Source organism: Trachemys scripta, chromosome 7 (assembly GCF_013100865.1).
Source record: "Trachemys scripta elegans isolate TJP31775 chromosome 7, CAS_Tse_1.0, whole genome shotgun sequence".
NCBI classification, from domain to species: Eukaryota; Metazoa; Chordata; order Testudines; family Emydidae; genus Trachemys; species Trachemys scripta.
The window spans coordinates 122911737-122939094 of NC_048304.1; the positions used below are offsets into that span (position 1 = coordinate 122911737).

Genomic DNA, 27358 nt, shown 5'->3' on the forward strand with positions numbered 1-27358 from the left:
CAACGGGGAGCCCAGTGGAGCTGGTCACACGGGACTGCTGATTAGGGACACAGCGACTGGGATAGACTGGAAGGGGCAGGCCAGCCGGGGAGATTGCCGTCATTGAGTCAGCAGGGAACGGATGAGCAATTTCGCCAAGAGAAGGGAAAGGAGCGGGCACCGTTCAATCGGCCATGGGGCTCAGTGCTGGTCTTGAAACGTTCAGAGCAGGCAGAGGGAGGGTCAATCTCAGGAGTTCAGCCTTTTCGTATTCACCCTGATCTCCAGCCCACGCACCCGCCTGCTGCTCATCTCCTCCCAACCACAGCATGGTCATTGTACGTTAAAGCTGCAGCCTCCTATGACTCGAGGATGGAAGTTGCTGCACTCACAGGGTGGTCACAACTTTCATCTCCCACTAGGCTGGGGGGCATTGCAAACAGCCCAGCCACGGCCCGGAGTGCTCTTTGCCAGGGCAATCAGAAGGGTGTGCTGCTGTCACGCCCTTCTCTGGCCAGGTGGCCACTCGACTACAGATCAGCTCACACAGCCTTAGACATTCGAACCTGCTCCCCTCGGGCCAGGACAGCAAGATTATTATCCCAGGAGCTCAAATTGCCACCTGGAGCGTTCCGCAGACAAGGGCAGAAGAGAGCCCAGCTCGAGTCTCACCTGGTCGATGGCACCTCGACTAGCAGCCAGGAGGCCAGGCCACGCTTGCATGGCGGAGACGCAGTCTGCAGGGCTTGCTCTGGCGCAGGAACTACTTGCTAAGTGTACGTGTCCCCATGACGGATTTCAGCCCTCACCCTTGCACAGCAATAACCGAACTATTGGACAGTTGTCCTGGCAGTTTGTCCTGGCTGCGCCCCACCCTCTCGAGCTACCCCTTCCCCAATACACCACCCCAGCCACACATCCTTGCCACACTAATAAAGATGCACCTTCCTTCCCTCCCCCACCACTATGATGTGTGCGTGCACTCCCCCCCCGCCCCCAACCAGAAAATGGAGCTGAGGTACAGTTCAGTAACTTAAGGCCATAAAACATCACAGGGATGTTGTAATTATCCCAGAACCGAGCATTAGAACACCAGGAAAGTCAGCATTAAGCTTAATTTAAAAGAAATCAAACTATGTTAAGGTATGAAAAGACAAGTTAGGGACCCCAAGCAACCTTAACTCTGCCCAGTAATGCCATTCGGGGTTGAGGGAAGAGAACGAAAACTGCATCTATCAATTTCATCTAATGTTGGAGAACAAACTAAAATGTCTTAATTATAACCATATGCTTATTGCATAGCATCACTAGAGGGCAGCATGGACTTTTTAGTCTGTGGCTGTACAGCACCTAGCACACAGGCGTACTGGTCCACAGTTAGAGCTCCTGGTCTCAGACAGTTGCTAAAACTGGTGCTGAATTCCCACTGGGGAGGTTGACAGTGTCTCTTCAGTTCCTGTCCTAAAATGTTGTGCAGGGCTGCTATTTGCTACTAAACAGCTGCCACGTTCCACCCCAGAGGTGACTGCATTTCAGTGCTGGGTGAAGTGAAACTTAAGGATATAGACACACACTCATGGACAACTTTGTATATCCGTTAGTAAAGTGCTTTGGGTAGGAAGCATCATCAAAACGTCACCCATTCAGTAATTCTTAGCACAGACCAAACTGGAACCTGAGAATCGTGCAGGGAGCGGTCTTGGGTGCTCATGTGAGGGCAGAATTTGGACTCCCAACATTCAGATCCTCAAAATGCTCCAAAGCGCAAGGCAGTTCAGGCTGCAAGGGGCAGCAGCCATCACAAACACACAGACGGCCCTCGCAGGCGCTTTAAAGCAAGTGTCCACATGAAACACAACAACGGTGTCGGCGACAGTTTTAAAAATCCTCAGATTTTATTTCCTCCCCCCCTCCGTTGTTTGTAACAACTTCTCCCATTCAAAAGCTTACAACTAACATTTCCTTATCCAGCAGGTTTCTAGTGAATCAGGAAGTTTTCCTCCCTCACCTTAAAGGAGGCTGAAATCTACAGAGATCAGTTGCATTGATGCTAGCACAGCTCCAAGAGTAGCATTGAGCAGTGGGTAGGACCTACACAAACAGTGGTGATCATCCGTTCTTCCAATTACAGGCAATGGTATTGTGGATTTAAAAAAAAAAGAGCATAAAACATCAGGGCATTTCACACTCCATTGCATGGACTGCAAAGCAAGACAAATCTGGGACCTAAAATACTTGAGGGCGAGGGACACGTTTTCAAAACACACTGTTCCTTGTGCATGCAAGTGCTCAATCTGTTTGCACTGCTCAAATGCTGACAACCTGGCCCTACATGTTTACAGAAAGGCCATGGCCGTTTAAGACTGCAACCACATTTGGTTATTAGTTCTTTAGTCAGAAGAGGCTGTCCAGAACAAAGACCAGAACAAATTCTGATCTCACTTAATCTGGTGTGTAACTGGAGTAATGGCACCTGTTTAACTGAGAGCAGAATTCAGTTCCCAGCTGAAGGACAGAAGCTGGCATTGTTTGTACTGTATATGACCCACACCAGGGATGGCAGAGCCCATCCTGCCTCCCTGAACAGAAGAGAGATAGCACCATGTGTATATTACCCCAGCTACCCCCATCCTGCTAAGCAGGGGGAGCAAGGGCAGGGGAGGGAGCCGTCTAAACAGGGGAACAGAGCAGTAATCTGTCACAGAGAGAGGGGCACAGGACTACAAGAGCCTTCAGCCACGTGCTCTGCACCGGGGGCCCTGGCTGGGATACCTACAGCAATCAGACCAGTTCTCAGGCACTTTGTAACAGGTGGCATCAGTCCAACGACTAAGAGAACAGGATCCGGGCACGCCGAGGTCCTGTTCCAGCCTCCCACGGGTCAGAGCCAACGGGAGGGGTTAAGGCAGCAGGAGTTGTGCTTCCCTGGATTAGCCTGCGACAAGGAGGAGTTGCTGCTAAGGCCCAGGGATGTGTTGACCTATGGTGCCCAGTGACGGCTTTGCTGAAGACGGCGCATTTCCGCTTCTGTCCACTAGCAGGCCAGCACCAGTGCAACAGACATAGTGGCCCCCAGCTGGTGTCAGTCACTCAGGGGCAGGCCCCAAATCTGGTTGGGGGAGCAGAAGATACAGGGTTGAACCAAAGAGGAGCCAGAAGTCCCCCCCCCCCAAATACTTTGGCAGCCAGGGTGGGGGATCCAGGTCTGATTGGCATGTCCTGAGCCTGTCTCCAGCTTACAGCCCCATAGCCGCACGTGGCCCCACGGAGCACGATGCAGGGCTGTAGACGGCTCCCGAGGTAGATGCTCGATTTACAATCCCTTGTTAAAATAGACATAAGGCACGCAGTCCCCGTGCTTGGCCTGGATGGAGGCTCGGAGCTCCGGCTCCAGGCTAGACAGCGCCAGAGAGCTGCAGGAAGAGGAGACGGACAGTCAGGCTTTGATTTGCTCTGCACTTCTTCTCCCTGACCCTGTTGGAAGTGTCCTTGGTCTGGGTAGGGCCTTCTCTCCAGCTGGCTGGGGCGGGCAGGAGGCAGGCCTTCTGCAGCCAGATCTTAACAGTGGCCATGGAAGCAAGTCACCGGCTAATATGAGCTACTCTCAGGGCAGGCAGCAGAGGGGAATCCAGCCCCAGCCTGCAGCCCGCTCCCAGGGCATGGGGCAGAGCTCACAGACTCGGGGAATCCAGCTCCCTCCCAGAGCCCTGGGGAGTCCAGCCCAGCCCCATTCTGTGCCCTGGTCCCAGGGCAGGTGGCAGAGCACAGAGACAGGGACTCATCTCCCCCATTCCCCCACTCAGGACAGAGCGCACAGCGTGGGGATTAGCATCTGTGCGCAGGTCAGACCCTTTGGAAGGGCAGCGCTGGCTGCAAGCCCTCAAGCTGACCAAGTTCCCAGGGACAGGCCAGGCCTGTCCAGAAGATGCCCGCGCCCCCCGGGGTATGCGGAGGATAGCTCGGGAGAGGGGTTCTCAGGGAGGGAGAAGCAGCGCAGCTGGTACCATCTCTGTGGGAACAGCGAGCAGGCAACCGGCACCATGAACAGGAGGCTGCAGGACAGAGAAAATCCAAGCGTTACTGGCGACAACTCAACATCCGCTCTCGGATCAAGAGCCAACTCTCGGTGACACTGACTGCCCCCGTAAGTCACCTCTCCTGGGGGGTGCAAAGACGGAGACCCCTCGCCGTCATTCGAGCTCCCACGAGGTGGGGAGTTAGCCCTGGGGAATCCTTGCTCCACTCCCCACCTCCTCTCCTCAAAGGCCCCAGTGTGGCTTGTGGCACGCCAGCTAAGTGGCCAGGTCACAGCGGCTGGCTGATTTCAGTGCTGGGTGGGGAGATCTAGCTCTGCACCCCTATAGAGCATCCTGGGGGTGGCTCTGGTGAATGTCACTTTGGTGCAGGGGCCAAGGTTCAGTTCCCAGCTGGGCTGGTGAAGTCCAAGGGGCCTGATTAACACCAAGGTGCAGGTAAGCACGTTGCCCCAGACTCTCATACAAACACCAGCGAACTGGCCACCCACACTCGGCCCGGCAGAGCGGCTTCTCGCTCCGGAGCGTCCTTCCGTGCAGCTCTCTCCAGCAAGGTGGCTGAACTGGGAGTCCGGAGATCGGGGTTAAATTCCCAGCTCACACCCAGACTCGCAGTGGTATGTGACCTTGGGCAAATCTGTCTCGTGCCTCAGTCTCCCCCAGCTGTAGAACGGGGATAATCGTCTCTTCCTCCAGGAGACCCAGGGCTGATTTCACAAGACACTCCCATGCTACAGCTATGGGGGTTGGAAAAGCCAAGGGATGGACCTGCCCAGTAGGATGAAGCCTGGGCCCCCAACCCCTGGTGCAGGGCAGGACCTCCCTTGTGGGGCCCCCTGTCCCAGTTGCAAACTGCTCCCACTTCTGACTGTCACAACTGCTCCAGGCCCGATTCCCCAGAGTGCTGGCAACCCCTGGATTTCCCCTGAAGCTGGGGCAGCTCGGAGGCTCTGAGAGCGAGGGCCTACGGGAACCTGGGGGATGGTCCCTGACACGCCTCAGGAGAGCCCACAGCAGTTAGCATTGCTTGGGTCCAGGGGATTTAGACACAGAGGAGAAGGAATACCATTGGGAAAGGGACGGTCTAGCATCTGCTCCTTTGCAGCATAGCAGGGACCCTGGGCTCAACCTTTACCAAGGGGGACCTTCTCCTTGGGTTAATGATGGTCCTTCCCCCTTCCTCTGACCCACAGCACAGCAGTAGGGCCCAGTGTATTGCAGATCCTTGGTCTGCTCCTGATGCTTCTTTCTCCTTCACTTCTGGAGATCAGTCACACAAGGATTCAGCAGGGGCCTGTCTACATTAGGGATCATCACGTGCTGTGGAGTGAAGTTGGGCATGGCCCCTATGTGACTCAGCCGGGTTTCACTGGTGCCATTAAGGCTGGGACAAGCACCCTACACCAGAGGTGCAAGCAGCTTCTCCTCCCCAGCTGTTGGGGCGTGTGATACAGAGGGAATGTCGTCTAGTGGTTAGAGCAGGGGATGGCCGCAGGATTCCTGGGTTCCATCGCCTAGTTCCGCCTCACTTTGCAGTGCTAGGCAAATCACAAACCCCCCGCATTTGTGTCTCTGCTTCACCAGCTCTGAAATGGGGATATAATAATTATTACCTGCCTGAAAGAAGCACTGGGAGAATCCACTAATGATTGATTATTATTACTGAGGTTCTTATCTGTGGCAGGGAAGCCCTGGACTCTGAGCTTGACAGAAGGTGGGAAAGGAAAGAGATTTTCAGAGTCCCTTCCTGGAAAGAGCCAGCTGTTTGCTCCTGTTAGGGCCAGATGCTGACTGGGTTCTGTAGAAGGTTGTTTTCTGAACCCAAAGCTGCAAGGCCAGAGCTGAGGAAGGGTGGCGGTTCGGGAAGGAAGATACTTACAAGCCCCCAGCCAGCATCACTTGTAAAGGCGCGTGGAGGACCTGAATTCTCTGCAAAGAAATCAGCCCAGGAGAAGGTGAGCCAGGAACGTCGTCCCTGAAGTTATCACAGCCAACGTCCAATCCAGCCAGGGGCGAAGGAAGTCTTTCCCCCCCAAGGAGCTCAACGTGCTTGGTGGATCTGTGACCAGATCTAGTCTGGCAAATCCTTTGTTCATATCCCTGATACCCACATGCTTTCTGGGGTCCCCTTAAGGTCATCTGGAGCTCCAGTGGGCCCCCATAACCCAAGAGGGCCAGCAGAGGCAGGGGAAATGGAGGAAAGAGCACAAGTGAGAGAACCCAACCCCTACAGACGGTCTGGGGGGGGGGGCAAAGGGAGAAAAGAGGGGGTAACAGAGCCATGGGGAGGTCTGACTACCAGGAGAGGGGAGCTGGATATGGATGTGGACAGGATGCCACTGGATGGGGATGATGGAGGAGGAACTCAGACCCTCCTGAACCACTCACCTTCATGAAGGGGAACTTCTCCAGCCGCTCCATGAGAATCGGCACAAGAACTAGCCAGAAAGAGAGAGAGAGGAGTCAGGATGTTATCAGTCCAGCTGCCCCATTCTCTGCCAGCCGAGCTCACTGAAGAGCCAGGGGCCAGGCAAGGCGAGATCCAACCACAAGGAAAAAGCCGTCATGGGAGGTCACCCCTTGAGGTCTCCCTGCCTGGCTCCTAGTGGCCAGAGACACACTTCGTGTCAGAGCCACCACACCAGTGCTCCCACTGCCAGTCGCTTACACCCAGGAGGGCCAACATCCCTGCCCCGGCCCACCTTCTGACTGGGGAGCAGAGCAAGCACCCCTGCTCCAAGCCAAGGGCAGGGAAAGGAAGGGGGCATCTCCTGTCGCTCGGCAGAACCCCCTGGTGGCAGGTACCAGAGGGGCACAATGACCAAGGGGAAGATTTCCATCCAGTGGCTGAGTCATGGGGCCATCAAGGTGCGTGGGTGGTGGTGGAGGGGAGCTAAAGAACAAGGGTGCGGGGAATCCCCAGGGGCTGGAGGAGAAGGGAATGGTCCTTTAGACCAAACAGGCAATACTTGGACTGTCTATACAATGCCTTCCATCAGAGGGTCTTGGCGCGCTCTGCAGACACAAAACAAACCACCCCGAGAGGCAGGCACGCTGGCCATTGTACAGATGGGGAAACTGAGGCAGAAAGAGGTTCTGGGTGTCAGAGCCGGGACTAGGCCCCAGCCATCAGCAGTTCCCAACCTTCTACTCTACTCACTGGCATATCCTAGGCACCACCCTTTCTGTGCCCAAATGGCTCCCCAGCCCTAGTTTTCTCCCTCCTCTGCCTCCCACCAGCCTGTGTACTGGTGGGTTGTTTGGCCGGTTGCAGGCTGCCTCCTCCCCAGATTGCGGGGGCAGTGTCGCTGGTGCTCACCCATGCCAGGCGCTGCCATGACGATCCTGGAGACCACCACCTGGGTAATCCCCTTGACTGCAGCAACCTAAAAAGCAAGAACAACAGTCAGCCAAGCCCCTCCAAGGGCTACATCTGATGGGGCAGTAACACGACCAGCTGGGCTGGTTAGTGCTCACTGCTCCAACGCCTTCGTGGGTCGCTGGGGGAGAGGGGGTGTCCAGGTCTGAAGCAGCTGTGTCATTTACTCCAGTCCCAGCCCGCAACCCCCCCGGGAACGTGAGCGAACACGGCTGGATTTGGCCTTGCGATGGCAGAGTTCGGATCAGAAAGTTGGCAAGGCAGGGAGCTCAGACCTTTCTGCAGTTTGTCTCATGGGCCCCACACCCCACCCCCATTCCCGTGCCAGCTGCGGCATCAGCTTCCACGGAGATGCGATCCCAGAAAAGGATTCAACATGTTTTCAGGCGGCTTGGCTTGCAGGATCGGGGCCACATAAGCAAAGCAGCCAGGCCATCAGAACCCATTGGCAACAGTCACCCCGCCCTGCTCCGCAACATACCCTGGAATGGCCCAGCTCACAGTCCTTCTCATCCGTCACCATGATCCCGTTAATGAGCTCCCTAAACACAAACAGGGAGCCATGAGCGCCTCAAACCCAGTCTCCTGAGTCACCCTGTCCACTCCCCACGAAAACAGGATAGGCCCTCCTCTCCTCCCGCCCCCCCACCCCCAACAGTGCAGAATGGTCCACACCTCCCATCCCGCCCCGGTTTAGCACAACAGCCTCCCCTCCCCCCAACTCTAGGCCACACCTACTCTACCTTTGCACAAGGGGCTGCAGACACCTCCAAAATTGGCTCACTGGGGGTTTATAGGCTTTGGCCCTTGACCCTGGTGCTATCGTGCAGCCCAGTGCATTGTGGGTGTAAAATGCTACCCAGCTGGCAAGGCAGTCATCTGATCTGAGCGAGGAGAAGGCGGGGAGGCAATGGAGAATCGGGCCCTTTTCAAACCTTCTGCCACATGGCCGAGAACCACGTGAACAAGGGCCGACGAGGAGGGCGGAAGGGTTGCAGTGTCTCTGTTTTTGTTGTGTGTTTGTACAGCACATACCACCGTGAGGTCCCGGCCCCATGAGTGGGGTCCCGGTGCTACAATGTGCCCTCCCCAAAATCACCTGTGGCTCCCTCATTTATCATCTTTCCCTGGGTTGGAGCAGCACCTCAGGCTGGCATTACCCGCAATAACCTCAGCTAGACAGAGCATGGCATGGACATCTCCCACCCGGCTTGTCTGGCACAACTGATGCCCCTTCCCTACACCCTACTGAAAGGTGCTACCCTAATTCAAACAGGAATTATTTTGGGGAGGGTCCCTGGCCTGCATTACCCAGGAGGTCACACTCGCAGATCACAGGGGTCCCGCCTGGCCTTGGGATCTATGACCGTTCATAGGAAAGTAGAGTTTTGCCATGGTGACTAAGACTCCCGGCCTGTTTCTACCCATACAGACCACTTTGTGTTGGTCTTTATCCACTCCTGGCCCGCCCCTCTGCTGCCAAATTCATTAGAATAAAGCAGTTGCAACCGCCCATAGCAAGACTCGCCCGTCAGTGTTTTAATACACGATTCAGACAACGTGCCCCAGTAAATCTCCAGCAGCGAGATCAGGTAACCGCTCGGCCCCCTCGTCATCATCCCGATGCAGGATTTATCGCTAAACCCCAGGGCTGCCCTTCTCTGGCCACGAAATGGGCAGAGGGGGTGAAATGAACGGCTTGTGCAATGCTGCCACCTATGGGAGGCTGCTGGAAATAGCACCTACCCATCTCATAGGACCACTGCGGGAGCGTGGGGACAGCTCTGCTATCTGTTAATACCCTGGCCCCACCAGCCACTCCAAGTGCTGGAGGGCAACTGAAAAACCCTCCAGGGGAAAAGAGGATTTTGTCACTGAGACGCAGGTTTGATTTTAAAGAGAACGCTCAGCTGCTGGTTCCGTAACCATAACAGGAGCACCCCGGATGACGTTAGCTGACATACCCAATGCCATTACACATGCTAAGATAAAGACAACCAGGCCTCAAGCTTCAGAGCCACAGGGGTCAGGAAGGAAAGGTCCTCTTCTCTAGGTCCGTTTTGCCAGGTCCATCAAGGCGTTTTCCCCCTTCCTCTGAAGGGTCAGCTACATTGAAAGAGGCCAGATACAGGCCTTCATGGTCAGGTCTGGTCTGGCAACCCCCATGAACCAGTGGTCCATCTAGTCCTGCATCCCGTCACCAATAGCAACCAGACACTGCAGAGGAAGATGCAAGTGCCTCCCTCAAGGACGACCTCACAGCAACATGCCAATAGGTCAATGGTTTATTCTTAGCCTAGGCAGCCACCAGTTGGTGACGGTCCTCATGCAGGTGGGGGAGAGTTAAAGGGTTTAGGTTAAAAAGCCTCAAAGCAGAAAAGCCTAGAGCCTGTGTTTATAAAACAGACACTGAGAAGCCCCCACTTACCCACTGCCAGCGAGATTTGCTTACAAACACCACCTCACACAACCACTAGTGGGCCTTTTATACAGGTTCCTCCCCTGGGGCCCGTTTTCAGCAGCCTCTAAACAGCCACTCACAGCCCAGATGGGACGTTAAAGGCAAAGATTGGTGTGTTTAAACCCGCCAATCAACAGCTGTTTTTACTCCTAAAACACCTGAGCCATAGTCGGGCTCAGAATAACCCAGCCCAAACCCAAACCCCTAGCTACAAGTCAAGGCAGACGCTTCCCATCCAGTTCTGCTGAGAGTTTAGAACGTGGGGGCGGCTCTCTCAGCCACACAGGCAAGAGCTGGCTTTTAGGAATAATATTAAACATGTACATCAATCTTTGTACAGTGTCAAGAGCTGTCCAGACATTAACAACCTAGCTCAGTACCATCACACTGACGGGGAAACTGAGGCGGAGAGAGGGGAAGTGACCTGCCCTCACAGCAAGCTAGTGACAGACAAGAACAGAGCCCAGGAGTCCTGGCTCTTGGATCTAGGCTCCAACCACTGGTTAACACGACCTGTCTCCTCATTATAAGAGTCACCTCTGCCTGCGGTTCCAGATCCCCCATCCTTGCCTGGTTTTTGACAGGGTCCCACAGGCCGGAGCACATCCCTGGAGAACAGAGACAGACTTACTGTTGCCTCATCATGGGGATGTTCACACAGTTGGCGGCAGCTACAGCCGCGAATGGGACCCAGCGTGCCACGAGGGGCGGGGCTCTCTAGGAAGGAAAGAGACCGAGGTGAGCATGGCCATCACAGCAGGCCTGGAACTGTCCTCAGCGTCCCCTAGGTGAAAGGAGTTGCTGGGCCTCACCCCAGCAGAAAGCCAGCAGCATGAGAACTGGCGCCCTCAGCAGGGAGGAGTGACTGACTCTCAGGGACTGAGCCCCGGGGCAGGGCTGACTGTCAGAAGCAGAGATGCACGGGGAAGCTTGCTCGCTGCCGTATGGGCCAGGCCTTCAATGAAACCCTCCAACCTTCAGGGCTGTCGGCCAGCACCTTTCACCCAAATCAGACCCAGCCGCTAAACCAGGCAGAAAAAAATCCTGAGACCCAACTCCCTTATTCAACCCACTCCCCTGTGCTACAACAGCCTGGCCGGCTGGTAGCTAGTAGCTGTGTCCGGCTGCACCTGGGGCTAGTGCTGGAGTACTGCCGAACGCATCAGCAGGGCTGGGAAGATCAGCACCCAAAGGCCTCGCAAGGAGCATGTGAGGCAGACCCCAATGAGACAGGTTTGGGCACTGGGATCTACTCAGAAACCTGCTGCTATCTTCACAAGGAGGGAGAGCTGGTCCCAGCAGACGCCACATTTGCATGGCTGTATGCTAGGGGCGAAGGCATAGCTGCAAAGGTGCTTTGGACAAGGAACACAACTAGGCATCGGGGTTGTGACCGCCGGGTTATTAAAATGGGAGGAAGGGTGTAGTATGGGAAAGGAGAACTGCTGTATTACAGCAAGGGGATTTTAGCTCCTGGAGTGGACAGGAAAGACCAGGTCCCCTGCAGTGTATGCTGAATGCCAGATCTCTGGACCTTTAATGGGCTGTTGAATCAGCGGCTTGTCCATGGAACTGACACTCCTGCAGAAAGCCTTTGGGGGAGAACACGGAGCCGCTGCAGGTCTGCTTCTGTATTCAACCTGGGGCCACTTTACGCTCAATTGCAACAGCCATCAGCCGCCTGACACGCAGGGGGCGTCCATGCACCCAAGGAAGCTACCCCGGGCACCGGCGCGGACCTGTCTCAGTGGCACCATCGGAGAAGCGGATCTGACAAGCGGTGGAGCCAGCAGCGCCCGCGAAGGCAAGTCCCCCTGGTTTGCAAGCAGAGAGCCTCCCATGCTGCACCAATGCCCTCCTGAGATACCCCCGCTCCACAGTGTCTGACCGCCGCATGTACGCATAGTGGAGCCCCCCCCCCGCGGTACCTTGGTGTACAGGTTGAGTCCCACTGCAGTCGCCAGGGCTGTGCTGGTGGCGGTGACGTAAGCCACTCCGATTTGCCTAGACAGTAATTTACAGGGGGGAATAACACAACTCAGCAATTCCCAGAGGCTGCCTGAACAAGTGCCCGTCCCCTGGGAGAGGCTGGGGGGCAAGAGGGGCACATCCTGAGCGCTCTCCCAGACAGGTTCGGGACTGGCTCCTGGAAGCCCCACATGGAGCTCCCAAAGGGCTGCAATTCACACCCTTGGAACGTTTCCACTTGGGGGAAGAGAATGCAGGAAGCGCGGCCTCATGGTTAAGGCACAGGACTGCGAGGTGGGGAAACTGGACTCTGTTCCCGTGCCTCAGTTTCCCCATCTGTGAAATGGGTTGATATTACGTCTCTCAGTGTTTGTAACGTGCTTTCGGACCCTTTATGGTAGGGGTCAGAATATTCTTGTTAAAGTGCTGAAATCCTGCGGCTCATTACATGCCCTTGCTGGGATCTAACTCCCAAACTCTCCTCCTTGGCACATCAGATTTAGGCAGCTCCTACAGTTATCAACTTTCCAAAGACGCACAGCCACCTCTGGGGTAGAGGGCAGCAGCCACCCGGCGCACACGCCGCCGCTCTGTGATGCAAAGAGGGGATGTGTTGGCCAAGGACACCAGGGCAGATTGCTGTCCACACAGAGCAGAATGGACCTTGGTGACTATAATGCCCTGGGGGAGGGATAGCTCAGTGGTTTGAGCATTGGCCTGCTAAACCCAGGGTTGTGAGTTCAATCCTTGAGGGGGCCACCTAGGGATCTGGGGCAAAAATCAGGACATGGTCCTGCTAGTGAAGGCAGGGGGCTGGACTCAATGACCTTTCAAGGTCCCTTCCAGTTCTAGGAGATAGGATATCTCCATTAATTTGTGGGTGGGAAGGGCTGCCCCCCTTGCGGGTCACCTCTGATGAACTGCTCCTAACACAGAGCCTGGGGAGAGGGACCTCTGGGAACGTCTAGGGGCTCATGGGAGGGACAGCTCTTCGGTGAGGTCAAAAAGGACTCAGGTCCAGATATCTAAGCCAGGCAGCCTCCAGCCCCATGTGCCTTTAGACTCTGCCCTGGGGTTGATCCTGGGCATGACAGCAGCGCTATGCCTAGTCACCAGCGCCACAGCCCCTCAGCCACCACCTGTTCAGAGACAGCCTAGAGATGTCACAGACCAAACAGGAGCCCATCTCACCCAGTGCCTGGGGAAGAATGGCAGGATTGCTCCCGACAGGGCATTTCCTCTTCCGGTGACAGGGCGGATACCTGGTTGCGAAGCCCAGCAGGCCCTGGGGCAGCGGCAGGAGGCCCCGGGCAGATACTCACGTGAGCGAGATGGGGCAGGCCGCGTTCCTGTTGGTGTAGTTCACCAAGGCATTGAACGACTGGTTCACCCACTGCCAGAAAACCACCGCTGGGACTGTCCTGTCGGGGGGAGGGGGGGAGACACCAGAGCTCAGCCTGTGCGTTCTGCCCTCCCCCAACCCGCCAGAGCACCAAGGCTCAGGGCTGAGCTAGCCCCTTCCTGGGGCTGGGGAACTGCCGCAGGCTGCCGTCGGTGCCCACCTCACAGCCGTCCTGCTGCCAGGGGTTGGCGGGGACGCTCAGGAAGGATAAACGCTGGGTTCGATACACACAAGACACCCAGACCCCACTGCAGCTGCAGGCCCTGCCCGTCTGGAGTCACATGGGGCCAGTCTTTGGGGGACACAACACACACCCAACCCCTCCCCCACCCGTCCTGAGAGGGCTTTAAAAAGCATGCACGTAAGTGTGAGAGAGTAAACACCCCCCCCATTTTGCCAAGAAGGAAATTGAGACACAGCTACCCTAGAGCAGCAAGGGGGCCGAGCAGCGGGCAGGAGCCTGGGCTCTCAGCTGGGCAGGGAGGGCTCCTGCGGGATTTGTTCATTACTGCCGAGCTCAGGGGCGGGGCTGCGGTGGGCTCCGCCCCCACAGCCACTCACTCCAGCAGACACTACATCAACCTGGCTGAGTTCTGCTCCATAGCCTGCCGTGTCCCTACCCCTTCGAAGGGAAGAACGGTCTGTGGTGACGGCATGTGGGTGGGACTAAGGATCCCAGCAGAGATCCCCAGCTCCGCCAGCGACTCATGGGGACTCCTCGGGCACCTCAATTTACCCATCTGTCAAATGGGGGCAGAGGGGATTTGTTCCTTGTCTCACTTGGGTTGCCAACGTGACTTCACTGTCTGCAAAGCACTTGGGGATCTGTGGGCAGACTGGATGCTCTGCCCTTTAAAGGCCAGGAAAGGGATAAAGATAATGGCTGAGAGCATCTTGAGCCAAACAGTTTATTGCTCAGGCAAAGGGAGACTCCACCTTCATTAATCCAATTGGTCATTGGCAATCCAGGTAGCCAATGGCAATACGAGTTTAGAAAAGAGGCAGAGCTAAGGGCCTTTTTACTCCTCCCCCTCCTAGTGAGGAGGTCTTGTCAGGCTCCTCCCAGAGGAGAGCAAACCAACCCGCCAGCGTCTGACTCTACACTAGAGCTGGAAAAGGTCCCCGCCTAGTCTGTTGTCTGGAGTCAGGGCAGGATCATTCCCTACAGAACATTCTCCTTGAACGGTATAGGAGGGACATGGAGGAAGGCAAACACGGGGGAACCTTTTAATTCCACTGACACACACCAGAGCAGGAGAGGTTTTTTCCAAGGGCGAGAAAGGAAAACATTGTGCTACAGATTAGGAACTGTCTCTCTTCAACAGTGGCACTCGCTGGGAGAGGTGGGATCCGGGATTTCAGAGGATACAAAGGAACCAGGAGAGGCAAGTTTAAAAAAAGAGCAGGCAGAACCCAGGACTGGCTTTGGGTTAATAATTAAAGGGTTTTTAATCAACAGCAGAATTGGTTAATAAGATAAAGAAAAACGTGCGAGTGAAGCAAAGGAAAGACATGGTTTTAATTGGACAAAGGACTCACTTTTTGCCCAAATATTTGGATGTGTTAGAGGCTGGGGCAGAGAGGAGGGATTTAAATCTAATCCAACAGAAATGTTAGCAGGCCTTTTTTTTTTTTTTTTTTTTAATTTAAAATGGTGTCTTTGTGCTGCGTTTTAACATTTCCCTGCCGGGTTGCAGATCCCAACCCGGCCATGTCTTGCTGGAACCTGACAACGAAACTGATCAGAAGGCGGGACAGTGAAATTGACCAGTTTACCTTTCACCCCTTTTTGAAACTAACACCCCCCCCAAAAAAGATGAATTAGCAGAAATGGTGACAAGTAATTTCACTTGCTGTAACCTCAGAGCAAGGACATGTTTCCTCCACAAGCTCAGGGTTTCTATGGTGACCACCTTTAGGCTCCTGTGGCTGGGTGGAAGGGCCAGAATTTCAAAACATGGCGGAGGAGGAAGCTGTGGGGGCTTGGCACAAGCCCAGACCGTGTAGCTGTCGGTGCAGGTATTTGTTAGGTCAGGCATGGGCATAAGTTAAGGCAGTAAAGTAATGATCTTGCAGGCCTCAGTCCTGTAAGAAAATAGCTTAGCTAAACAAGGCGTACAGCCCAAAAGACTTAACTGCTTATGCTAACTAGGAGTAGGCCTAGATCATAAGATATGGGCTACCTAGGGAGGTGGTGGAATCTCCTTCCTTAGAGGTTTTTAAGGTCAGGCTTGACAAAGCCCTGGCTGGGATGATTTAGTTGGGGATTGGTCCTGCTTTGAGCAGGGGGTTGGACTAGATGACCTCCTGAAGTTCCCTCCAACCCTGATATTCTCTGATTCTATGACACCACGGAGGGTTGTCTGACCACAAGAATGCCATGGTAACTAATTGGCATATACGCTAATAAGTTTGAAGTAAACAAACATGTAACCTATGGGAGAAGGGCATCCCAACATTAGTAGGGCGAGGAAATACAAAGAAAACCCTCCTAAACATGCATTAAGCACAGCGACGTCAGCCTAACACATTATAAAAGTTGTATCCCGGCCTGTACGCCTTGGGGAGCTGTAACACATGGGAGATGCCAGGATGGGGACACTGAGGGTGAAGAGGACGAACACTTTGAGTCCTTCTGCAAAGGGCGGTGGGAGCATACAGATGCCCACTCTGTATTAGCTCCATCTACCATGCTGGGCTGGAGTGTTTGCAACTTCACTAAGTGTGTTAATAAAACTAATACAAATACAGAAGGTATTTCCCAAGAATGAGCGTTGCAACCGTGCACATCGGGGTTCCCAGTTGAACCGTAATTTTAATAATACTGGGCCTGAGCTCGGGAGAGTTGATGGGGAATTCTTAAGTAATCAATACACAATCTCTAGACCAGCAACAACTATACGGAGAGGAGAGGGAGGACTGAGAGGCTAGCCCAAAGGTCGTGAACCCAAGGTCGAGGGCAAGCACATAGTGCAAGGAATACAACCTGTAAATAACATTCTAGCAGCGTATGAAAAGTGCTACTTAGGCCCATCTGTCTGCCTGCATGAAGATCACCAACGTTTCAGGACAGGGGTCAGCTCCAACAGGAGACTGGATCGGAAATCCTGGGGAAATTACCTTGCCCATGAGGTGTAACATGGCCAGGACCTTTAATAGTTCAGGAGGATGCTGCACTGAGTGGTCAGAAAGACTCAGAGATGGAAGATCCGGTTTCTCTTCATGTGGTCCAGCCCTTGCATCTCCCCTCTAGCTAAGTGTTTAGGCCGTGCCCGTTACTATGGCATCTATGCTAGTGGGACTGACATTAGAATCCATGGTGCTGCTGAGTCTGTCCCCCTGCCCTTCGCCACCAGGAGGGAGCTAATCCATACGGTCCGATGCGGCTTCCTGCAACTCACTGTGGTCAATTCCCTGTTCAGCCTAACAGGGACAGCTTTAAAGGGGGACTGGGAAAGGGGCTCTCGCTGCCCCCTGCAGCCCCTTACCTGTAAAACTGCAGCATGAAACCAGTGATGGCCATTCCCCCAGGCACCTGAAAGGACATCCTCCCAATCAGGTTCATCTTCTCGCCAGAGTCTGGGTGGAATGCAGAGTCGTAGAGCTTCTTGGCATAGAACAGCTGTTCCTGGCTGGTTCCCGGGGGAACCAGGCCAGCCCTGCAGGTAACAGAAAGGGCAACATCCTGGGAGTTTGTCAGCTCACCATCCCCAGCTAGTATCAGACTCCTGCTAATCTCCAGCCTTCACATACTGCCATGCCTGCAGTGTGTCTACAGAATGGGCTTAGGTGAGCACGGCTCAGCTGGGGCAAGGATGTGTTTGGTATATGCTCTGAAAGGGGAGCTTCCATATTCTCCCCCTCGGTATCACCGCACTAAGCAAGACCCCTGCTCTCGAGCCCCACCACCTCTAGGATGTCCAGATATTATCATCACCACCTTACCTACCCGGAAGGGTTGCATGAGAGCTCCCTGTGGGACCTGCTGGTGCAGATCCTTAAGAAGCCAAAAACACTGCTGCGTAATATGAGATGCCCCTCCTGATCCCAATCCCTGGGGCTGAGCACACGCAATCTACTGGCTGGCATGGGGTTGCTCCCGCTCTCGGCTGGACCAAACGTACTGTCTGCTCCAGCACATGCTGTGTCACCCCCTTGTGGTGACGAGGGTACAATACCACTGCTGAACAGAGAGGGAAGCTTTCCTCACCCCAGAGGTTTACCTCTCTCATACAGCAAGGGCAGGCTGCAAACAGCCTTCTACCTTCCTTCAGATCCAGTGGCCGCGCGGCCACTTACCTGCAGCTTTCCACCAGCGCCTTAGCCCTGTCTAGCTCATGTTCCGACACCAGCACCGTCCGCGGGTCTGTGATGTTGAAGAAATGCTTTAGGCGCCCCAGAAAAGTGCTCTGGTCCCAGCGTGGGGCGTCAATGCAAAAATTGGTCAGCCTGGTCATCGTTTTAGCGGGGATCTGGAGGGGAAAGAGAAAGGGGAGAACTTTTAAGAGGAAACCTTCCCCTAAACCCTGTAAGGTTCCTGTACGAGAGTACTGCCACGTGATCGGCTTTCAGTCAGCACTTCCCCATCAAATGGCCTGGTGAGCAAACACGGGAGAAGATCTTTCCTCCCAGGGCCAGGAAGAAAACCCAGTGAGTAAGAGTTAGGAGTAGACCTCAGGAGTTGCTCAATCCACTAGCCCAAACTGCCTTTCGGCCTAGCCTCCCTTTCTAGCCAGCCTGGATGTGAGCCGACAGGTAAGTGAAAGGGAGGGCCCAGAGCCAGGGGGAAGAAGGCATTCACCTGACATGAGCTCGGCCTGCAGGGAGTCAAGAAAGTAGATTTAAAAAAAAAAAAAAAAAAAAATCCTCTAGCCAGACCCCTTCCAGAGTTTGATTTCTGAAAAGAGCTGAGCAGCTAACCCCAGGCCAAGCCAGGGGAAGGAGTAAAGGGAAGCTGAAGTCAAGGTACTCCACCTTTGATCCTATAGTAAAGGCTTCCTCCCGGGAGGCCTGGTGCCCCCGCTCCATTGGGGCACATGGCCCTGTCTCCTTCCACCTCACCTTCCATCCGGGCAGCTCTCCTTGTTAGCTAGCCTGCCTCCCCTGCTCTGCCTGCTTCATTAGCCATCTCACCCTGCATCACAGGGCGTGCGACATACTATGGAGCGGTGAGAAAGAACACATGCGGCTAAAAACAAGCCCTGGCTAATGTGCTTCTCTCTCCAAAGTGCGCCTGGCTTTAGCCAAGTATTTAATTAGCCACCACGAACTTCTTTTCCTTGCTTGCAGATTATAGTGATCTCAGCCCAAGAAGCCCTGGAATGTGATTCCTTCGGAGGATAAAAACCAACGAGGAGTCCTTGTGGCACCTTAGCGATTAACAAATTTATTTGGGCATAAGCTTGTGGGCTAAAACCCACTTCATCAGATGCATGGAGTGGGAAATAGAGTAGGCAGGTATAAATACACAGCACATGAAAAGATAGGAGTTACCTTACCAAGTGGGGGGGGTTCAGTGCTAATGAGGCCAATTCAGTTAAGGTGGAAGCGGGCTATTCTCAACAGTTGACAAAAGAAGGGGTGAAAATAACTTTTGTGGTGCTAATGAGTCCAATGTAATCAAAGTGGCCCATTTCAAACAGTTGACAAGGTATGAGTATCAGCAGGGAGAAATTAGTTTTTGTAGTGACCCATCCACTTCCAGTCTCTATGCAGACCTAATTTGATGGTATCCAGTTTGCAAACTAATTCCAGTTCTGCAGTTTCTCGTTGGAGTCTGTTTTTGTTGTTGAAGAATTGCCACTTTTAAGTCTGTTATTGAGTGTCCAGGGAGAATGAAGTGTTCGCCTACTGGTTTTTGAATGTTATAATTCTTGATGTCTGATTTGTGCCCATTTATTCTTTTACATAGAGACTGTCCGGTTTGGCCAATGTATATGGCAGAGGGGCATTGCTGGCACATGATGGCATCTATCATATTGGTAGATGTGCAGGTGAATGAGCCCCTGATGGTGTAGCTGATGTGATGGTGTCCCTTAAATAGATATGTGGACAGAGTTGGCAACAGGGTTTGTTGCAGGGATTGGTTCCTGGGTTAGTGTTTTTGTTGTGTGGTGCGTAGTTGCTGGTGAGTATTTGCTTCAGGTTGGGGGACGCTGTCTGTAGGCGAGGACTGGCCTGTGTCCCAAGGTCTGTGAGAGTGAAGGATCATCCTTCAGGATAGGTTGTAGATCCTCGATGATGCGCTGGAGAGGTTTTAGTTGGGGGCTGAAGGTGACAGCGAGTGGCGTTCTGTTACTTTCTTTGTTGGGCCTATCCTAAAGTAGGTGACTTCTGGGTAGTCTTCTGGCTCTGTCTGTTTCTTCACTTCAGCAGGTGGGTATTGTATTTTTAAGAACACTTGATAAGAGATCTTGTAGGTGCTTGTCTCTGTCTGAGGGACTGAAGCAAATGCGGTTGTATCTTAGAGCTTGGCTGTAGACAACGGGTCGTGTGGTGTGGTCTGGATGAAAGCTGGAGGCACGTAGGTAAGTATAGCGGTTAGTAGGTTTCCGATATAGGATGGTGTCTGAGGACATGCTCAATTGAGACGTAATATTGACTTGGTGTCCAACAGAATGTAGTAAGAGGAGCATGGAATCGATTTTAACAACACTACTGAGCTGCTCGCGACTGACTGGGACTATACTCGCCTGGGCATGTGCGTGTGTGTGTGTATAAAATTCTCTGTTGAATACTCTGAACATTTTATTGAGTGACATTTTAGACTCCTTTGAGTGCTTAAACAGCTACATGTAGTGACTTTTCAAGATTTGTCTGGTGACTTCCTGCTATGTGGAGTTGGCAACATCGCCAGGCTGAGTCTCTGTGGGCTCCTCACTCCTGGCCCTCTCTGCTTGGACCTTCCAACTCTGGTGTTACAACGGATACCTGCTCCCTAGGAACTGTACTGGGATCCCATAGCTCATTGCATGGAGGCTGCCACACAGCCATCATGACCTTTGCCTTCACCTATGGACTGGAACTGAACCAGCAACCTAGGATGAGAACAGCTCCTTGCCCCATAACCATTCCCTTGAGCCAGCCTGGCCCAACGTCAGCCAAGTGCTGATGTTGCGGGACAGTGGAGGTTTCAGATGCTTTGCCCACTGGCACTTTATTTGGGATTTTTTTTTTTTTAACCCCACTGATAAACTCCTTGGGAAGTTCAAAGCCCCTGGAATTCTGAACTGGATCCCTCTGGAAGTTCACCTGAAAAATAGTCTGCCTTAAAGAGAGATTTCTGTCCTGCTGCCAGGAACAGAGCCACCTAGCTACCCAGCAGGAAAGTGAATCCACAGCGCAGCCTTTACCAACACACTATTTACTTACATCACACCATCAAATGCACATTAAATGCACCACGCTCCCCAACCCTACTTAGCACTAATGCAATATTAAGGTTGATAACGCTTAGCCTTCCTTTAAATAGGTCTGTCCACATTCCACATGCTTCACGGACACTATCTAATTAATCAAAGACTTTCAAACTCTCAGACTTCCGGAGAAGTTAATGCTGCTCTTAGGACATTAACTTTGGCACATTGCACATCCTGCTCGTTTCACTAGGGGATTTAACAAGCAAGCAATATACTAAGTTGTATAGTTAACAAAGAACACCGGAAGCTAAGACACTGAATTTCAGCAACATTGAAAAAGTAGCTTTAACTTGGCATTCCTAGACATCATTTTTCATAGATTCCAAGGCCAGAAGGGACCATTGTGACCATCTAGTCTGACCCCCTGTATAGCACAGTCCTTCTGAGCACTTGACCCAACACTAAACTTGCAGTATCAAGACCACTTTTTTGCAATTAATTTCCCTGGGGTTTTTAAAGCCAAAGGAGACAGCTGAAGGTATTTTGCTTGGGCAATTTGCAGTCTGTGCTAACAGAGCTCGTAAATTCTTTGATCCTGGGCCTATGCCAGAGACTTTTAGCCCAGCGGTGCACTCTCAGTTTATAAATACTGCAAACTTCCTCTATTCTTGATGGACTTTATAACGTCCTTGGATATGGAATTATTTGGCCTGTAGAGTATACAGGATCCATCAGCTTGGTTAATGGACTGAGTAGGTTTGTTGTTATCAAACCTGCAAGAAGACAGAAGTTCTAAAGAAAAATCTGCAAGATGGGCAACTTCTGACCTCGTTGGCTGATAAATGCCAAGTATTCTCATTCTTGTATTCTAGAGAGCCAGCAATCATTGCAGTACTGGCCTGGGAGCTAGGAACAGCAGAGTCCTAATCATAGGGACATAGGCCTGGAAGGGACCTCCTGGATCTGCACCTGTTCCAATTTAAATTCCCCTTTTTTGAACATGGGTGAGCAGAATTGTATAGTTTTTCAGCTGAGGCCTGTCCAGTGCCTTGTGCAATGGTATTAATACTTTCCCATCGCTACTGGACATACCTCCTAGGATTGCATTTGCCTTTTTCCACAGCCACATCACAATGGTAGCTCGTAGTCATCCTGGGATCAATTAATACACCCAGGTCTTTTTCCTGTCACTTTCAACTGTGGTGCCCTCAGCTTTTAGGAGACAATTATTAGACCCTCAGTGCACGACCTTGTGTTTTGTACTAGAAATGGTATAACATTTAATATTACTCCAGTCTTCTAGATCATCTTCTAGATCATCCAGTTCTTCCTCTAATATTCCAATCTTCCTACATATTGACAGTGCCTCCCAATTTTGGGTTTTCAGTAGATTTCACTAGCGCACTCCTACTTTTCATGCCCAGGTCATGAATGAAAATATTAAAGATTAGACCCAAGAGTGAACCTTGAGGAACTCCATTAGGAACCTCCCTCCATCCTGACAGTCCTTCAGCGACGCCCATTACCATCTCCCCTTTAGTTAGTTCCTTCCTCATTTTACAGTTCTGTACTAATCTTCATCTTGTCCCCTTTAACTAATAATTTCCTGTGGCATTGTATCAAATGCTTTATTGACGTCCAAATAGATTAGATCTACTGAATTTCCCATCTAAAATAATCATTTACCTTATCGAAAGAAATATCAGGTTTATCCGGCACTATTTTTGGTAAACTTGTTGCATTTCATCTCATTTTCCATTGACCTCCACGTTGTTAATTATTTGTTTCTTCAAAATTTGTTCTAAAGCCTTACATACTGCTAAGGTCAGACTAATGGGTCTATAGTTTCCCAGATCACTCACCCCCCCCTTTGTTAAATAGACACTATATTTACTATTCTCCATTCATATTTACCACACCCAATTTGATAGATTTATTAAAAATCCTTGCTATTGGACTTGCAGTTTCAAGTATCCATTCTTTCAGTGTTCTGAAATGACGATTATCTGGTTCCCCAACCAGAACACAAACTCTTTGCTTCCTACCTCAGATGTGGTTATTTCCATTTCTAGATGCTCATTCGCACTAGTCATCCTGCCTTTGCCACCCCGTGTTCTCCATCCTCAGCCTTGCTAAAAACTGAGGCAAAGTATTCATTTGTTTTTGGACCATACCTAGCTTACACTTAATTTCTACCCCATCATCACTGCATGGCAACCCCACTTCTTTGCTTGCACTTTTTATTTATATAGCCAAAGAATCTTTTACTATTTGTTTTAACTTCGTTTGCAAGGTCTAAGTACTTTTGACAAATCTCACTTTCTCCCTACGCTTTCAACACCAACATGGAGCTTTTGTTTGCTGATCAATCTCTTTCTCGTAGGCTCTCTGTTTCCTCCTACTAGCCTTTCTGAGCTGGTTCTTCAACCAGCTAGAACTGGAGAGCTTCTCCATAAGTTTTTCTCCCCCATGCCGGGATACAAATTCCATGTCATATTCCAACCCCCTCCTGCACATTGAAATTTCCCCAAGATCTGCCCTTTTGTAATCAAAAACCTTAGTTACCAACTAAAAATCTGTCCGCAATCACATCCAGAAATAACTGGACCCTACCACTGCCAGAAGTGTTTGCTCTCCAGTCTATAGTCAGAAAGTTAGTCTCCCACAATGACAATTTCGGGTACTATTTCTAACATGATGACTCCAACACAAACTTATGGGACCTGTTAGACTCCCTGTACCTCACTGTCTCCCATCATCTTAACGAGGATCATTATACTTACCAGCCTTGCCAGGCTGAACTGATGTTTGTGCAAGGCTCTGAAAATGAGAAAAGCCGTATGAAATAGCCACGTATTGATATTCAGGAAAGGGGGTGACCCTGATGGTCAGATTCAGAAGAAGAGTAATATGAGGATCCTTGGGATTGGAAGGATTCTGCTGCCCTCCTTAGAATCACCAGTTACAAGACAAATTAAGCCTGTGCTACCACCTTCTCTACTGGCAAAGGTGAAGCGACAGGAATGGAAGAACTTAAAATTAACGCACCCCAAACTCGTAGGTTTAAGAACTGATGGACCTTGAGCCCAATCTGAGCTGCTAGCTCTAACCTTGCTGGGCATATACTTATTTTCTTTTTTTTTTAAGAATTATTGCTTGGCTTTAAAGTAGCCAGGTAACGGATTGCGAGTTTCATAGCATGTTAAAGGGATCCCTACACATTAGCACTTGAACCGATGGACCGTCACCAGGCTCATGAAAGAAACAGGACGGCGATCTGCTCTCAGATTTTACAAAGCAAATAGCCTGCTAAGACTTAGCACCAACACAGCCTTTCCCGCCAGCAGATCTCCCTGCAGTCGCCAACGAGAAGCAAGTTTTGCTCTTCCCATTTTACAGACAAACGTCACACAGCCAGACAGTGGCAGTGCTGGGGATTCATCCATGGAGCCATGTTATGTTTTAAAGGAACATTTCTCTAGATCCATTTCCAATGCAGAATACATATAGTCTAAGCCCTCCTTTGAGCTAGGCAATGGAATACACACCTATGGGCGTTTGGCATCAACCTACCACTTTTCGGTAACAGATCTTCCTAACGCCATGCCTGGGAGAGGTGTCACAGCACATGGCCTTAGGAAATCACAGGAAAGAGAGAGAGAGAGAGAGAGAGAGAGAGAGAGAAAAGGATTCTNGCATGACTATCTTTAATTTCTAGAGACTCCAGACGGGAGGGATAGCTCAGTGATTTGAGCATTGGCCTGCTAAACCCAGGGTTGTAAATTCAATCCTTCAAGGAGCCATTTAGAGATCTGGGGCAAAAATCTGTTTGGGGATTGGTCCTGCTTTGAGCAGGGGGTTGGACTAGATACCCCCTGAGGTCCCTTCCAACCCTGAGATTCTATGAATCCTAGAGTGTTGGCAACTCTAGATGCGAGTGCCCTGGGAAGGCTGCGGAATTCTTCTCTGCCTCTAAAACGGTACCCCTGCCTCGGTGGGGTGGCTTTTCCCAGGCCCCGAATGCCCCTCTCTCATTCTGTGATGGCCCTGCTTGGGGAGGAAGGGCCACAGCCTTCTCCACATTCGTGATTTTGTGCCTACGCTCGTACCTGTGGCTGGCGCCACCTCCCTCAAGGAGAGGGTTCGCATTCGCCTCAGCTAACAGCACTAGAGATCCAGCGCGGGGCATCTGAACTGAAAGGGCATCAGCTGCCCAGAGATCAAGAGGAAATAATAAAACCAAAAAGGTGTCCAGCTGGCTCCGTGCTGCTATGGAAAAACAGGCCCTGAACTCGAGTCACAGAGGGAGAGTTTACTGTGCAGAAGACCTTTGTCTTACCTCTCTGACAGCTGACGCTGTCTTATTCCCAGCCCAGAAGTACTGCGGAGGGGCAAGGCTTGTGCTTTCGGGGCATGAGCCAAACCTCACTGCGGTTCCTGGGAGTTTTTCCATTGATTTCAATGGACTCTGGCTCTGGCCTTTTGTGCTAGAGGTCCCCGTCCCCGGCTCGATCCCAACCGATAACTAATGTGGGGCTGGTTAGAGTGTCATTGTGACCTCATAGTCCTGGTGTCCGGCAGCCTTGCTGAGTAGTAGCTTGTTCGTCAGGAGGGAGTGGCTTAAGCAGACCGTTGTTGATTGTTGGAGCAGGGGTGGCCCAGGAACCAGACAAGGCCCCTCTGATGTATTGATCCAACCCCCACCCCGCTCTCCTGCAACCTCCCCTGCAATCAGTCCAGGTGCCAGCTTCGAGCACCAAGACAGAGTCGCTCCCTGTGCGCCGAGCTGACTGCATAGTGAAACTGACCACGCTCACGGGTCGGATTCTCTTTGCAGGTGCAGCTGCTTGGGCGAAAGGGCTTGACGCAGGAGGCTCTGTAGGCAGTGACTGATGAAAGGAAAGGAAAGGAACTAAGATCGCCTAGGGAACAAGAGCAGGCACTGTCCCTGCTGCTCAGCGTTCGAGCATAAAACGGGAGCGAGCCACAGGGCAACTGTCCCGAGTTACACACACAGCTCTGCCAGCTAAGCAGGACGGGTTCCTCCCTGCCCATGACCTTGGGCCTCGGTCCCCTTCCCGCCACTTCAGCCTGCTGCCCATCTTCCCCCCCACAACCCCTGTATGTTCCCTAGTTCTTCACATGCAGCCAGACCAGAAGCCCAGGTGAACGGCTTCCCAGGCTGCCGGCAGGCAGATGGACGGACAGGCGGACACGCCAGGCAGATCCGTGCTCCAAAGTGGCTTTGTTTCCTGGGCTGTGGTTTGACGCTGAAGGGCCTGTGCTGCGGGCCAGCACTTCCCCCCCACTCCAAGTCGCCATCAACATCCCCCTGCCTGAGACAGATCCCTCGTTGTCTGACCAAGGGGCTCGGGCAGCGTAAGAATGGACGTTGTGTCTGTAGCATTGCCACCTGCTCCTTGAGACCCTCCTGTGTCCTGGTGCGTACATGCGTGGGTTGCACTGAAATGGGAGGCGTGCTGGGCCCGCCCATATGCCAGTGGGGGTTTAGCTCTCCTGGGCTGACCCAGGGACAGAAATCATTGTGTTCTGGCAGGTTTGGGCTGTGCTAAAGGGTTGGACGTTCCCCAGGCTGCATGGCAGAAGAGCACACGGAGGGGATGGAGGTAGGTTGGTCCTCAGATGAGGCTCACAACAGTAGGAGAGGATCTGGCTTGAAGGGTCTGGAGCGATGAGGGACCCAGTGGTGGGATCAGATTTTTCCCGGCTCTCACAAGGACAGGCAGGCTCCGAACAGCGCCAAACACCCTGGTTGCAATGGCACAACTCCAGCAATGTCACTGCAGTCTTCCCCCCAATTGCACCTTCCATGACATCCGAGGGAGTTGGAGGTTCAGGATCTAGCTACGGTGCAATCGGGGGGAAGACTGCAGCTCTACGTGGGCTAAAGACAGTGAAAATGGGGGCAGCTTTAGCAGAAGCCGGCCCCGAATGGTGGGTACCTACCTGAGGTCCTAGTCTCCACGCCACTGCATCTTCACCGCTCTAGCAAGCCATGCTAGCTGGCATATGCCTACGGGCACTGCAGTCACCCCTCTGGCTGCAATGTAGAAATGCCCCGAGCCACGTTCTCTGCTCCCGTCACGCTGCTTTTACCCTGCCTTGGCCTAGAAATGGCCCCAAAGCAGAACGCCACGGAAGAGCCCCCTTTGAACTTTCGAGCCGTCCAGCTCAGGGTCCAGCTGGAGTTGGGCTTTGAGCACTTTCTCTCAATGCAATAGTTCCGCCTAGATTGCCAAGCAGCTCGGCCTTCCTCCCCCGAGTTGTGCGCATCCGGGCCCTTTGCTCCGCCTGAGCTGGGGGGGGGGGGGGGGGATAGCTCAGTGGTGTGAGTTCAATCCTTGAGGGGGCCACTTAGGGATCTGGGGCAAAAAATCAGTACTTGGTCCTGCTAGTGAAGGCAGGGGGCTGGACTCAATGACCTTTCAGGGTCCCTTCCAGCTCTGTGAGATAGGTAGATCTCCATATATCATGAAAAGGCAGCGGGGGCTGGGGAGGAAGGCCAGCAGCTGAGAGGCAGCGCATCAGAAGTGCTGACGGAGCGAGCTCCCGGGCCACGCTTCGCAGGTGAGGCTGGCTCATTCCACAGCACGCAGTGATGACAATGCAGCACAATAACCTTGCAACAATGACGCAGAGGACTTCAGCCGCAGGAACAGCTCCGAGAGCCAGCGACGGGTAGAACAGAGAGGACGGGCTCGCGTGCAGGAATGACTGTCCCATTCCACTCCAGATGTAGCTGCATTTCCATGGGGA

The 27358-nt window shown here is 52.6% G+C and overlaps 1 protein-coding gene across 1 annotated transcript; it reads right to left on the minus strand.

Moving 5' to 3' along the window:
- Positions 1–1850: 1850 nt before the first annotated feature.
- SFXN2 (sideroflexin 2) lies at positions 1851–17721 on the minus strand. Its single transcript, XM_034777016.1, has 11 exons — positions 17523–17721; positions 16712–16882; positions 13144–13242; positions 11782–11857; positions 10485–10570; positions 7874–7934; positions 7333–7399; positions 6402–6451; positions 5893–5942; positions 3984–4031; positions 1851–3392 (listed from the first exon to the last, which is right to left on the minus strand). The coding sequence occupies exons 1-11, from the start codon at positions 17678–17680 to the stop codon at positions 3293–3295; spliced, it is 966 nt and encodes a 321-aa protein (XP_034632907.1). The 5' UTR covers positions 17681–17721; the 3' UTR covers positions 1851–3292.
- Positions 17722–27358: the final 9637 nt, after the last annotated feature.